Source organism: Rutilus rutilus (genome assembly GCF_951802725.1).
Source record: "Rutilus rutilus genome assembly, chromosome: 17".
NCBI classification, from domain to species: Eukaryota; Metazoa; Chordata; class Actinopteri; order Cypriniformes; family Leuciscidae; genus Rutilus; species Rutilus rutilus.
The window spans coordinates 21784140-21799019 of NC_140230.1; the positions used below are offsets into that span (position 1 = coordinate 21784140).

The following is a 14880-nucleotide window of genomic DNA, read 5'->3' on the forward strand; positions in this document are numbered from 1 at the left end:
AAAGTGTGAAAATCCCTTGAGAGCCTTGTATACTTGCTGTGATTTTGGTTGGGATCATCAAATCTAATTTGCTTTCTAACTATTGCCTACTAACTTTTTACCTTTTATGAAATATCTTTTAATGCACATACGTAATGTGACCTAGGAAGAGCATAAGTAGAAAAAAAAATTCATTACAACAGTGAAACATTTAATGAAACAGACAAAGTAGAATCTTGTAAAATGTTTTTTAATTTACTTTTCTTTTTTTGGTTTCCTTGTCCCCTCTGAGATGACAGATTTACAAATAATCCTCACCCTTCTAACCCCGGCCCCCACATAACCCCGCCCCTGACCACTCCCCCTGATGGAATGGGATGATATGAGACTAGCCAGTCTGGATCTTAGCGAGCATGAATTTGAACAAGTCTGGAACGGTACAGTGCATATGAATACAGACTAATAAGCACATGTAACATACATGTGCTGTAACACACGCACTCAATCACTCTCTCACACACACACACACACACACACTATGTTAAGGACTGGAGTGAAACACCACAGGTTGACTGCAGGTTTGTTCTTGGACTACATTTTCCCCATGATTCCACTTGCCCGCATTTAAGATCCATAATAAACTCAATGTGCATTCTCAACAAAGAGGACCACCAATGTACCAATGTTTTCCTACAAAAAAGGGGACTTGGGTAGACAAAAAAAAAAAAAAAAAAGGGGAGAAAAATAATTTTTAATTTAGACAAGACCCACAGAGCACAAACATATTTACAAGCTCCAAAAACAAATGTAAAAACGCTCCTCTTCATTCCCCACCCCAAAAAAAGCTCAGGGGTTCACCTTCTCACTTTTTTTTTTATCTAAAATAAAAATTATGAAAATAGACGTTGCACAGACAGCGGCAGTGCCAGGTTGGCACCAGCTGACTGCAGGGTTCTGGGTTGGGTCTCAATGCAGTTGTGACATCACAGCTCGTCCCGGTCCCTGCTGAGGATGGTGTAACGTGTTTCACTGGGGGCCAATTTCTGGAAGGAGCTCTCTGGGGGATTACTGGCCACCTCGCTGTTCTCCTCCTTCTGGAATACACACGCAGACAGGCAAATAAACAACCACAAATCACCTGGATCTGTAAAGCGACTGTTCACACAGTCATTATACCCGGACCACGGATAGATGGATGCGTTCCTGTGACAGATCGCTCTGCACAGAGGTCACCGGGTTCATTCTGCTGCGCACGCATTCAAATGTCAGCACGTACGTTTCATTCAGTCATGGCCTTAATTAATGTACGCCTGCATTAATTAGTCTAGATCAACACATTCTTTTCAGAGATTTTGACCAGGAAGTGTGCTGAACTCGCAACCTGAGTAAAAGGGGCACTTTAATCAGCGCAAAATTGTACAACACTGATTTTCAGCAAATGTCATGCACAAAAACTGATTATTAACTAACAGCGTAATGATGAGCTGTTGTGTACAATGTGTAATTTGTTTAGGGAAATGAGAAATTACAAGCATTGATACTGATATAAAGTGTAGTTTTACACTACCATTCAAAAGTTTGGAGTCAGTAAGTATATAGTGATATTGAAAATATTTCAAATAAATGTTCTTTTCAACGTTCTAGTCATCATGTCATTCTGAAAATCATGGTTTCCACAAAAAAAGAAGTAATAAGACAACATTTGAAGAGGATCAAAATAGTTCAAAGTTGTCCTAAGATAAATTCATGTATAACTTTGATGAAAGGTTTTGATCCACTTCAAATGTTGACTACTGTAATAAATAAGTAATAAATTAAGCAGCACAATTGTTTCTCAATATTGATAATAAGAAATGTTTCCGCAGACCCAAATCATCATATTAGAATAGTTTCTGAAAGATCATGTGACACTGAAGACTGGAGTAATGATGCTGAAAATTCAGCTTTGCCATTAGATGAAATTTAAAAAATAAAATAATTTGAATTAGTAGTAAAGTTTTTTTGGGGGAAAAGACCCCCATTTTGTTTCCATGATCAATCACTGCCCTCTTATCCAAGTTAATCTCAGCACATTCCTAGTAAGAACCTTTTTTTTAAATTTTTTTTTTATATATGATGACGCCCAACTCAAATCCGTGTTGTAAATCAAAAGCACACCCATGAAGCAGCTGTGGTGAACTCTGACCTGTCCTGGAGTGGTGTCTGTGGGGTCTGGGCCATGATGGAACTCTCTGTGTAACTTTCCTGAGTGCAGGTCCAATACAAACTGCCTCAGCTTTCCTGGAACCCTGTTCATACACGCAAGGCATCATAAAACAGTCCAAAAAAACAAACAACAAAAAACCCAAGCAGCATCATTGATTTAATGAGTGATAAGACCCTGAGAGGGACGACAGTCTCCAAAACCACAGCATTTTAACAAGATAATGACATCATCTGTACTGCCCCAGACGCCACGGACCCCCTGGAAAATCAGCTGTATCAAAGACTGATGGGAGGCAGGCTGATAAGGCCCTTATTGGATAATAGGATATGCAGAGTGCTTAATAAAATAAGGCATGTGCTGAATTATGATGCTTTCTGTCATATGCGGCCTCTGGTGTCATAAATAATTGTGATGTTGTAATAAAGTAGTAATAACATTGTTATGAACCTATGAAAACTAAGCTTCTACGTTCACACACATTACAGCTATCAGTCAGGTGTCGCTAAATTAATTGGCGTAACTGGCTGTGAGATGAAGCCCGAAGCCCAAAGCCCGTTCTCTATCACTCTCTTTTTTGAGCGTGTGCTGCTGTGGGGCCGAGTCTATAATCATCGTATAATTGCTAGGTGTCTGGAACAAGAGATAACCTGCAGGGAGGAGGCTGAAATAATCGCTGCATTAAAGACACAGGGACAAGTGCAATACTTACGCTAGGTCGCTGAACTCTGGGAAGACATACATGTGGCGGAAACTATCGATGGCAATTACAGGGCAGTCAGCGGGGGTCTTCTGAATGTGCAGTAAAGGGTGCCGGAACTTATCACAATCTGCATGAAGAAAATTTATAGAACCTGCGAGAGAGAAAGAGAGAGTCAAGGTCAATTTAGATGTTAAAACCTTGTGAGCTGATCATTTTTGCCCATCAAAAGGAGATTTGGATTAGGATTGTGCGAAACTCACTAGTTGGTGGGTTATCTGAACGACTAATTGATTAGTCAATTAGGCCCTGATTAGATTAGGCGAACACATTGGATGTGTTCTTGCATTCAAAAATGGCTAGGCAAAGCACAATAGAACGGAACACAGCTTGAAACGTTTGAACCATCCTGGGATGCGTTTCCCAAAAGCCTAAGTAGATCATAGATACGATTGTTGCCACTGGTCTCTATGATCTACTTAGGCTTACAATGCTTTTGAGATGCTATGTCTAAAGGCCTGTTCACACCAATACAAACGTCTATGCAATTTATCGGTTCAGACCGATGTGTAAAAATCAATAAAAAGATGAAAAGTGTTTCTGCTCGTCACAGAGTAAGTGAAACAATATTTACATTTCAAACAGAATGTAAATGATTCATTTAAAGATGCAACTTCTTTGAGAGGGTTTTCTTCATTCATGTTACAGCACTGACGTTAATCAGATGATTTAAGAACCTTGATGTGAGTCAACCTCACTAACTGACCAATTTGTCAACTTGTTGACCATCCTGCCAAAGCCCTATCCAAAAATCAGGGTTCACACACATTTTAAACAATTTCCATGACCATTCCAGTCTTTTATGAACACAGTATTTGATTTGTTCGATTGTTGGTAACAAATCATTCAGACCAATTTGTGAATATGTTCGATTCTTTGAAAATGAAAATTCTCAATGTAAAAAAATATCAGCTTTTTTACTGTTTTTTTTTCTGGAACCCATTCAAAAACTACACATTTTGGATTCAAAACAGCGATTTTCACTGAAAGGTGAGAGGTTTGCATTCCTGTATTATACGCGTGAGCGATATCTAACCAATGAATTATGAAAGATGACTCTGATGCTGTCCGGCCCCTGTGCATACCCTTTTCACTGATAAGCTGGCGAGCCACCTCCTGCTGAAATTTCTCCAGACTCTCTGTGTCATCCCTCTGATGGAAGAGGATCAGGAACGGGATGCCCTCCTCCGTCAGTTCCTTCACACACACAAAAACACACATTCTAATCATAGTCCAACAGAATGATACAAACAGTGAAAAGTCCCAGTGATGTTATACAAAAAAAAAACAGATTGGTTGTACTGATTTGAGGCCTGGAACTAAGTGCTGTATAATGAGTTTTGAGAGTGTGTAGGATGGCTGGGTGAAGTGCAGTCGAGGAGAGGTGGGTCAGTGGAGCAGATTGTGGAGAATCTGCCATATCACCAAGCAACTGAGACTGAAGTTATTCAAAACATGCGGTCAAATAAATCAAAGAAAAAACCCACACCTACTAAAGGACATGGCATGTGGCCGTCTTTAAAACACAAACACGCTTGAAACGTACACACTCAGATGTGCTCGAGTGTGGGAAAAGTACACTGAGGGGGAGGGGACTTTTCTTATGCAAATGATGAATTGGCTGTTCGACGGAACTGTACACAAATAACAATGTGGACAAAATGGAAAGAAAGTACATGCGATACCTCACATAGACGCACAAAAATATACTTCAAGAAATGGAATCATACCTCTCCGTTTTCAAATGTGATTTCTCGGACTAGCGGCACACACTTGTCCTGTGTCCAGGCATAGCTGAGGTCAAAATTTGTGAGCGAGCCCATGTAGACCATGTCAGGAGCATTCTCTCCCATTGGCTTATAAATAATATTATCACCACTGAACCGCTCAGGCTTAGAAACTTCCCTGGAAAAAGAGACGCATAGAAAGAATAAGACTGATGTGAGAAAAGACATTTAAAATTGAGGTAATGAAGTAGGACTGAATTGATTCTGAAGAAATAGTTCACCCAAAATGAAAATTCTCTCCTTATTTACTCCCCTACCATACTCATTGTTATTTTCTATTCATACTGAACGCAGGCAGTCAAGCTCCAAAATGGACTAAAAGGCACCATTAAGAAATCATAAGAGTAGTCCATATGATTTGTGCTTCTTCAGAAGCCATATGGTCACAACTGTACTGTTGTATGGAAAAGAGCTGTGTGAAGATTATTTAAAATATATATATATTTGTGTTCCACTGAAAAAATAACAGTATACAGGTTTGATATGGAACGAGGGTGAGTAAATGTCAGAGTTTTTATCTGAAACTGAACTGTCCCTTTAAAGGCCCAAGGGACTTCTATCTATCAGTTGTTGATTGGATAGAGGCAGATCTGAATGAAAGATTGCAGTTGATTGTAAGAAAGGGGCAGGGCTTATGCAGACTAAATGATTGAAGATTGAATTATACTTTTTAGAAACATATGCATGGATAAATCGTTCACAATAAGATCAATACATGTATTTACAAAGCAGCAGACTTTAAGTATCTTAAGTGCTTCTCCTACCCAAAAGATGCCAGGAAAACACAGTCATCTCTAAGGATGTTCGCCACTTTCTCGTAAGTACGGTAATTGTCAGAGTCTTTAGTCTCAAAGTAACCAATGATGGTGCGTCTACTCCTCTGAAAGAGAGGAAGAAAAGTAAGATGAGACAGACTCCCCGTCATTATTAGTTACTAAACCTGAAAAGCATTTTGACTTAAAATGTGCCACAGAAATAAAAAAACACTCACATCTACAGTGCTGATTTCCTCCAGATTTTCTATCACTTTGATCGGATCCACTTTCTGCTGGCGGATGAAATCAGCGATGGCGGTTACTGACCTTTGACCTCTGTACTCTCGCTTCATCATCATCCCATTTCTGAACAGTTTGAGTGTGGGGTATTTGCTTATCCTGTAGCGCTGGGCTATATCAGCTATCAGGAGAAGAAGAACAAAAACAGCAGCCGTTACTCCAGTCTTCAGTCACAATATGCTGATTTGCTGCTCAAGATACATTTCTTATCATCATCGATGTTGAAAACAGTTGTGCGGCTTAATATTTCGGTGGAAACTGTCAATTGTTTTAGGATTATTTGATGAACAGAAAGTTCAAAAGAACAGCATTTATTTGAGTTTTGTAACATTAGAAGTTCAGCTTTGCCATCACAGGAATAAATTCAATTTTGAAATGTATTAAAATAGAAAACAATATTGTAATAATATTTCTGTTTTTACTGCATTTCTGATTAAATAAATGCAGCCTTGGTGAGTATAAGAGACTTTTCAAAAAAAAAAATCAAAACTTTTGACAGGTACTGTAGATACCTAAAGGTGAACATCTAAAGGTGTGTTTAAATCAATGAAAACCAACAGAATGAGATAACATGACTTTTCTGGTCACACTGATTTTTCTTTGGCTTGTAAAATAGAAGGGTGAGTTTTAGGACCCACGTGTAGAAGAACACTACCCTTCCAGATGCTCTGCTTTTGAAGAACAAAATGTGTCAATCCATGAATATTTTATTTTAAGGTTAATAGAGAGAAAGATCAAAAGGTCAGAGGTCAAGGATAGGCTCGTTTTAAAGAGAAAGATGGTCTCAAGTCAAAGTACAGAGACAAAAAAGGGCTAAAGACAGAGAAAAAGGGAAAGAATTGAATAAAGTAGAGACAGAGAGAAGGAAAGGGGGAGGGGCCGAGAAATGAAAGTCAACCAATGTGGGGGGTGAATACTCCAAAGCCGATCGGCTGGAATCAGTCATGCGCGGTCTCTCTCGCTCACACACACCCACGCTGTGGGGTATCTTTGAGCCGCCTTGACTTCACAGAAGATGCAGTTTCGTCATTAAACCATCAAACACTTTACAAGACATCAATAATTCTGTTTAATTCGCTTTATCTCAAAGGCTAAACCAATGTGTGGGTGTGTGTGTGTGTGTAAACTCACAGTGCTGGTCACAGTCCACCCTGGCAAACACCACCTGTGTAGCGTCTGGATATTCCTCCCGCACTATATTCGACGACTCCTCAAAAATAGGGTGAAGCATCTGACTGAAACGACACCTGCGGAAAATACATACAAATAAAATGACTTCAGATACAGATCGAATATTTCAGGTCTGTTCATTCTGTGTCAGGACCAGCAAAAAAATTCTCTTTTATCTGAAGAAAGAAAGTCATATACATCGGGGATGGGATGAGAGCAAGTCAATTATGAGAGAATTTTCATTTTTGGGGTGAACTATCCCTTAAAGAATTCATAAAGAGATCGTAAAACTAATACATATGAATTGGGCGGTTTAGCCCAAATTTTCTAAAGAGACAGCTTTATATGATGAACATGTTTAATTTAGGCCGTTATTCACATATAAACATTCATTAACTCACACATCAGTTGTGGTAAACAGAAGCTCAAGCATGTTTGCTTGATGTGCGAGAACCAACAAGGTTCGTTCTCGCCTGTTACGCAGCACGTTTCAGCTTCCGCAAGAACCAATGAGGTTTGTTCTCAAGCAAGTACGGTTGAGCTTCTGTTTATGTTCGCTGATCAGTGTTCATAATGTGAATAAAAGCCTAAATTCAATTCTGGTCATCAACTTGGACTAAACTGCTCAATTCATATAGATTAGTTTTACCATCTCTTTATGAACTTTTTGAAGCAAGTGGTAGTTGCGTAGCTGTCAATGGAGGGACAGAAATCTCTCGGATTTCATTAAATATATCTTCACATGTGTTTCGAAGATGAACGAAAGTATTGCGGCTTGGAATGACATTTTTTTCTTTTTTTGGGTGAACTAGCCCTTTAAGTATTTAATGTCAAAGCAAATCAACAACTCTCATCACCCTTTCTGACAAACACATCTGGAGGCGTTAATCTGAGAGACACTCACCAGTCTGCATAGAAGTTGACTAGAGCCACCCCTGCACTGTCTGTGAAGAGAAACATGTGGTTTAATGTCATTTGATCTACTACAATGACAAAGCACCATTGGATAACTGACACCCACATGCACAACACAGGTGCAGTAACTGTCTGATTGAAACAGCTCCTTCAAACACACAAATAAACAAGGTAAGAACTCACTGAGGATGTCATCGATGTTTCCAGCATCCAGACTTGTTATTTCTCCTCGTCCAGGAGTGTACAAACCCGTTACCTGCCAACAACAGAGGTGGTTTATTGGTAAACTTTTTGTATGCGTGTATGTGAGTAATAACAGTAACAAGAGCCAGTGGTAAATCATTATCATTAGAGAGTCATACTCATAATCTATAATGAGTAAAAAAAAACTGGGCTTTCATGCAGGGGCCAAAATGAACCCTAGGAAAGCCCTGAATAAGAATAGAAATGGACTTGAAGTGGAATTATAAGAACAATCAGATTTTCTGGTGTGATGTGAGCGATTCTCTAGAGTAAACATCTGTTGTGACTCATGCATCTTTTAACAACTTTAAAAACTAAATTTACTATCATAATAACTTTGCCCAAATTTCTTTTGCAGAACTCTAGGTGGCATGGGAAATAGTCCTCAAATTAAGTCAACAAAACAAACAAAAATCACAGAACGATATTTCGTACTAATAAATAAATGTATCAATTACATAAATATTAAATAAAAATGATACACTGAAAACCTTGAAAAAATTGTAACTGAGGACATTTGAAAATAAAAGTTGATAATATGTGCTTTCTGTAAAAAATACAGAATTGAGGAGTGAAACGGGAAACTAAATGTGATATCAGTAACCAGACAGTTTCTGGTCTCATTGACTTCCATAGTAGGAAAAAAAAAATACTATGGAAGTCAATGAGACCAGAAACTGTCTAGTTACTGATATTCTTCTGAATATCAGAAACTCGGCTGAATGGATTCAAAAACGGTAAAACTCAACTGTTTAACTCTGGGGGAGTTGTAAAATGAGCCTATTTCCCAAAAAAGTTGAGTATCCCTTTAAATGACAAACAGGAAAGCTGATTTCATTATACTATCATCAGTCCAGGCAAAACTAGGCAAAATTTTGAGAAATGGAAAGTGAATCTTTGCTGACCAACGTGGGCTTTTTAAAGCCTCTACTGAATTTTACCGCTATATCAATTGATCATTATCTTTCAGTGCAGGTTATGTGTCTAAGCAAACAACATGCAAATTGTGGTTTCACCATATTCCTAAATAAGTAGCAAAATGTGCTTGTAACAGCCCAGCCTATATTTAATTATTTGTCATAATGAGATTAAAGATTAACGTCTAGTGTCAACGCTATGAGAATGAGTCTTCGATCAACAGATGGAATAGATATGTTTGAAACAAGATGACCTTTGTAAACAAATCATTTTCTCTCATTTCTCCAACTTGTTTTCTTTTATTTCCCCCAAAAGCCCCCTTTAATGGGAAAGTACATTAAGGCTGCACTTAGGAACAGTGAATTGATAATATCACATCATCTAATCTAACTGTTATCATTTCAGATAACTGTGATCACAGTTAGTGCATTTTAAATTCCAATCACATGCTACCACTCAAATAAGAGAAGTTTGATAAAATACAGAAAAAAAGATGAAAAGGAAATTAAATGTTATATTGCTTTCTATCCAGAAGCAGTGAGCGTGATATTTCAGGAGGTGAAGACCACTTTGGTTTTATCAGCTTTAAATCTGCAGTACAAATTTATATATTAAAAAATAAAAACTTTTAAGTATATTGAATAACATTTTTACTATTATACAGATTATCATGTTTTAGTATATAATGTACTTCATTTTATTCATATTCTATAAATAACTGATAAAAGTTTGAAACTATAATTTTTTGAAAGAAGTCTCTTCTCACCAAGGCTGCATTTATTTAATCAAAAATACTATAAAAACAGTAATATTATGAAATATTATTACAAATTGAAAGAACTGTTTGCTAATTTGCTGCTCAAAAATGTTATATTATCAATGTTAAAAACAGTTGTGCTGTATAACATTTGATGAATAGAAAGTTCAATGAACAGCATTTATTAAATTTATTAAAGCATTTAACTAGAAATATTTTATGCCATTATAAATGTCTTTACTGTCACTTTTGATACATTTTTAAATGCATTCTTGATTAATATGAATTTATCTTTTTTTTTTTTTTTTTTTTTGCTTACCACAAACTTTTGAATGGTATCATTGTTTTCCCAAAAATGTTAAGCAGCAAAAACTATTTTCAATATTGATAATAATAATAATAATAATAATAATAATAAATGTTTCTTGAGCAGCAAATCAGCATATTAGAATGATTTCTAAAGGATAATGTGACAATAAAGACTGGACTAATGATGCTGAAAGTTCAGCTTTGCCATCGCAGGAATAAATAACATTTTTAAATGTATTAAAATAGAAAACAATTATTTTTCTTACTGTGTTTTACTGAGACTTTCAAAAACACTTTAATGTTTCCCAACTTTTCAAGTACTGTATTTGTTTATTTTAGCAGAATATTTGTTTACTAGAAGTAAAAATTACATTATATTTATGTTTCAAAGTTCAGTGTTAAGGCATCTAAAGATGTGTGTGTATTACACTTGCACTGCAACACAACAACAATTTTGTATGGATTTTAGACATTCCTTTTAGCCATGTGATATCATCTTTGGTCTTGTTGATCAGTCGGCATTATTAATCTGGTAAATATATGTTCTACGAAACGAGCATATCACAACCAAAATTCATTGAAGCCAAGTAACGTGGCTAATTATCTAACATACGTAATCGATCCAAAAGACACTGTGAACAGGTTTGGTAGTGCCACGCGTTAAAGTAGAGTTGGTTGTTGGATGAGTCTGCTGTTGCAACATATCACTACATCCTGTTTGAGTGTCAAAGATAGCCTGAAGAAAAGTATAATGATATTATGATGTATTCACCACTCCTTGATTAAACACAGACTGTTACTTGGCAAGTAAATAACGTTGCCAACGGCAAGACTGACTGCGATTACATGACGTGGACCTTCTCCCTAGGGCTGTAACAATATATTTCAATACAAAAATATAACAATATGCATCATGGATGGTGATAATATGTATTGTGTATAGTTCACCCAAAATAAAAATGACTGCGTGAGGAAAAAAATGTCTAAGTTTACAGAGTTGTAGTGTCTGTACTACATTAAAGGGGTCATCGGATGCAAAATTCACTTTTATATGGTGTTTGCATATAAACGTGTCTTTGCAGTGTGTGGACACAACCACCATACAATGAAAAAAATCCATTCACTAAACACTAAACCTCATGCTCCGCCCACGACCACTGAAGGACTGTCCCGTATTAGCATATTTCCACCCTCAGCCATTTGTAAACGGTCTGCCAAGGCAGCACTTTATGTGTCTTGTGTCTAGACACCCCATGGAAGAGAGGGGTGGGGTGAGCAGTTGCTCATTATCATTTAAAGAGACATGCACCGAAACGGGTTGCTGTGAACAGAGCTGTTTTTGAAGAGGTAAAAGGGTGTTGTTTGTTACATATTTTGGTTAAAATTCTTCAATGGTTTGTAAAACTTTACATGAAGACCCTAAAGCAGTGGTCTCAAACTCAATTCCTGGAGGGCCACAGCTCTGCACAGTTTAGCTCCAACCAGCTCCAACTCACACCTGCAAGGAAGTTTCTAGTAATCCTGAAGACTTGATTAGCTGGATCAGGTGTGTTTGATTAGGGTTGGAGCAAAACTGTGCAGGGCTGTGGCCCTCCAGGAATTGAGTTTGAGATCACTGCCCTAAAGAATCATACCAACTTGTGGAAAATGGGCATCCGATGACCCCTTTAAACTATTATATACTGTATAATGCTGAATATAATGTATAATAATGCAATGGGGGAATATTTGTGGGTTCTGAATCTGATAATGCCAAATGTCTTACATTACCAGTAAAAAGTGGCCTACATTATTTTAAATATATCTAGTCAGTGACAGAGTGCAAGCATATTTGTCTAAATATAATTCTGTATTTTCAGCTTTGGAATCATGAACATTTTTATTCTGATGTCACCATTGTCCCGTGCATTGGGTTACCAGCACCAAATACAAGCCCAATGTAATCCCAAATGTAGCATTTTAATCAACAGTAAAACATTTTGTTAACCCTTTACCATATGTCTTGGAGTATCACAACAATATCGTATCGTGAGTTCTGCATCGCGATATGTATCGAATCGTGACATGAGGGTATCGTTACACCCCTACTTCTCAGAGGCAAAAAGAACCATTCAGACTAAAATATCAATCACACTGAGGCATATCTGATCCTCTTCAAAACAAACAAAAAACAAGCAGCTGCTAAACAACACTGCTTAAATTTATTTGCTAATCTCTCAGAGAACTCAAGTCTCCAACTGTCACAACAGCCACAGAAACAAAACAAACACACGGCTCCACATGGGCTGATCTAAACCGCTCAGATCCCAAAGTGCAAAATCACAGCTAGACCCAACATACGCTGTAGTTTTGGTAAACAACTTCGTGCATGTCCGTTTCTTACAGAGATTCCTCACAAAGAGCTTCCCACTTCTAATAAGGGAGTGTCTGTCTACTCAGATACATAAAAATAGGTTTGAACGAGGGTTGATGAGAGAGTTAAGACCCGTTCACACCAAGAATGATAACTATAATAACAACTACATTAGAATCCACACAAACAAATGATGATGTTTTGTTTATTATGAGCATGCGTTACAGGTACGTCATCTGCCACTTTCAAGCTCTTTCAAATCGGGTAGATTCTGATTGGCTATTTTTATTGTTTATCAGTTGAAACAAAGTCCAACGATAGTGTTCCTGTCGATAAGATGTTTAAGATTTTCTTTTTCCCTAAGGCTAAATTTGGATTTATTTTGTTAAAAATCTTTAAAAAGTATCAACAGAATAAAACAAGTTTCTCAAAAAACATAATTTATTCCATATAGTTTGTTGTTTAAGCACTGATCCCATTCGAATTGCCATTTATTTTTGGTGTAATTATAGTTAGTGTGGATTTCACCATTCTCATAAAATTCGAAGGCATAATAAAAACCTTTTATAGTTGTAGTTAACGTCCTTGGTGTGAACATGCTTTTACGTATAGATGTTTTTATGTTTGTTTTCTGTTATTTATTTAACATTGTTAAATAAAAATTCATCATATTTTCAAAATGCATATTACAGATCAATTGTAATCATGCATATATCATTTCCATAATCTTTTCAGTCTCAAAACCAAGTCCCTGACTCCTGCCATACATATTTTTTTTCTCTTCTGGCTAATCCGTTACACTCGGATGTTCACAATACGGAAGAAAATATCTGTCTACTTCTGTTTCATCACAACTTTAAATATGTCATCGAGGTCGTGCTATCTAGCTGACTAACATTGCGAACATTGACTTGTGATAACCTTGAAAGCATTACTTAAAAATAGGTTGAAATCATAAAAAAAAAATTCAGTAATGCTTCACACTGTATGTAAAGTGGGTTTTATTTATTGCAATCATGAAGTTGCTTTAAAACAATTTCAGAATGAGGAAGAAACTATACAACATAAGTTATTGAAGGTCAATCTCAAAGCAAACTACCTCAGATGGTCATACATATCGTTCACAAAGGAAAACAGACCAAAATCTTTAAATTTTACAACTTATGAGAAAAATATCTACAAAAATGTGTCCCTTTCTATATACTGCTAAAATACATACCGAAACTGAAAGCTTGTAAAATGAACTAAATTGGAAGCAAGACTACCGCTGCTGTGGTTTTCACATCATGCTGTGCTAAACAGACAGAGCAGCGCGGGGCACTTCCGGGTTGACAGCCAATAGGATTCGGCCACAACAGAGAAGTTCACCAACCGGTTTCTTTACTGCGAAGTCGGATGGACACGAATCCCAAAATAGCCATCTCTTTACTTTAGGACTATAAAGATCACTATTGACAGCAGCAAATTGTATGTCTCCTATTGTAAAAACGGCTTTAAGTGCTTAATTCATGTGTTTAAAGGACTTTCCGAGTTAAACAGGCTCACATCAATTGCTGTCTGTGAAACTTTACAACTATGAATGGAAACAGGACACCTGCAAGCAACTCAGTTACTGGTTCATTTGAACAAGTTGCGTTTAACATATAAAACCTCTGCAAGGTTCCAAAACTTGCGTTGCGGGTGACGTAGTGCCTTCTTTCCCCATCTAAAACTCTTCTATTCCGTCATTCTCTACGCTAGAGAACAAAGTCCTTTGGCCTTTTCAACACTGTATCTGAGACTGCTAAAAATATACATTTTTATGATTCAGTGATCCTTAGTATGCTTGCAGACATTCCACAGCCTATAAACTCTCAAAATGTCCTATACTAGCAGCTGCATCATGACTACAAGTCCGGTGGTAACTCTAATAGCTGGTTAGCCGCGTTAGCCGGCTGTCTAGCACTTTCTGTAGCAATCATACATTCACTATAGGCCATTTGACCAGGATTCATAGTTGACGTCGTTCGTTGCACACATTCTAGAGGCCTTCGTATAATAACTCGTTAAATAACAGGAGCATCACATCCAAGTTCATAAACCGTCCTAATAGCTAACGTTATATATGAGCTAGCTATCACAAACAAACCTGCCAGAAGTGTGTTACTGAACGAGCGCGCTATTACTCATACACATACCAGCAGGAGGGTGAAGTAGTGCAGTTCGGGAGCGGGAATTATTGATGATAATTTCATTGTATAGTGGTGTTGGTTGAGGTTACGATGTTGTTGGATCTTGCCAGTTTCTCGACACCACCTCCTTCTCCTCTGCTGCAGGAAACAGGCAGTACATACGGCCAGGGCTACGGGAACTGGAATTCCGGGTTTGCCGGGAGTTATGGGAAATGTAGTTTCATACTGGGACTCTTGTCGTTCAGACATCTAGGATTTGT

General features: G+C 37.4%; 1 protein-coding gene across 1 annotated transcript; it reads right to left on the minus strand.

Moving 5' to 3' along the window:
- Positions 1 to 175: 175 nt before the first annotated feature.
- Positions 176 to 14784, minus strand: erp44 (endoplasmic reticulum protein 44). The gene is made up of 11 exons (XM_084385897.1): positions 14627 to 14784; positions 8053 to 8125; positions 7859 to 7898; positions 6916 to 7031; positions 5721 to 5905; positions 5494 to 5609; positions 4673 to 4847; positions 4028 to 4139; positions 2895 to 3036; positions 2165 to 2267; positions 176 to 1073 (listed from the first exon to the last, which is right to left on the minus strand). The coding sequence occupies exons 1-11, from the start codon at positions 14681 to 14683 to the stop codon at positions 963 to 965; spliced, it is 1230 nt and encodes a 409-aa protein (XP_084242023.1). The 5' UTR covers positions 14684 to 14784; the 3' UTR covers positions 176 to 962.
- Positions 14785 to 14880: the final 96 nt, after the last annotated feature.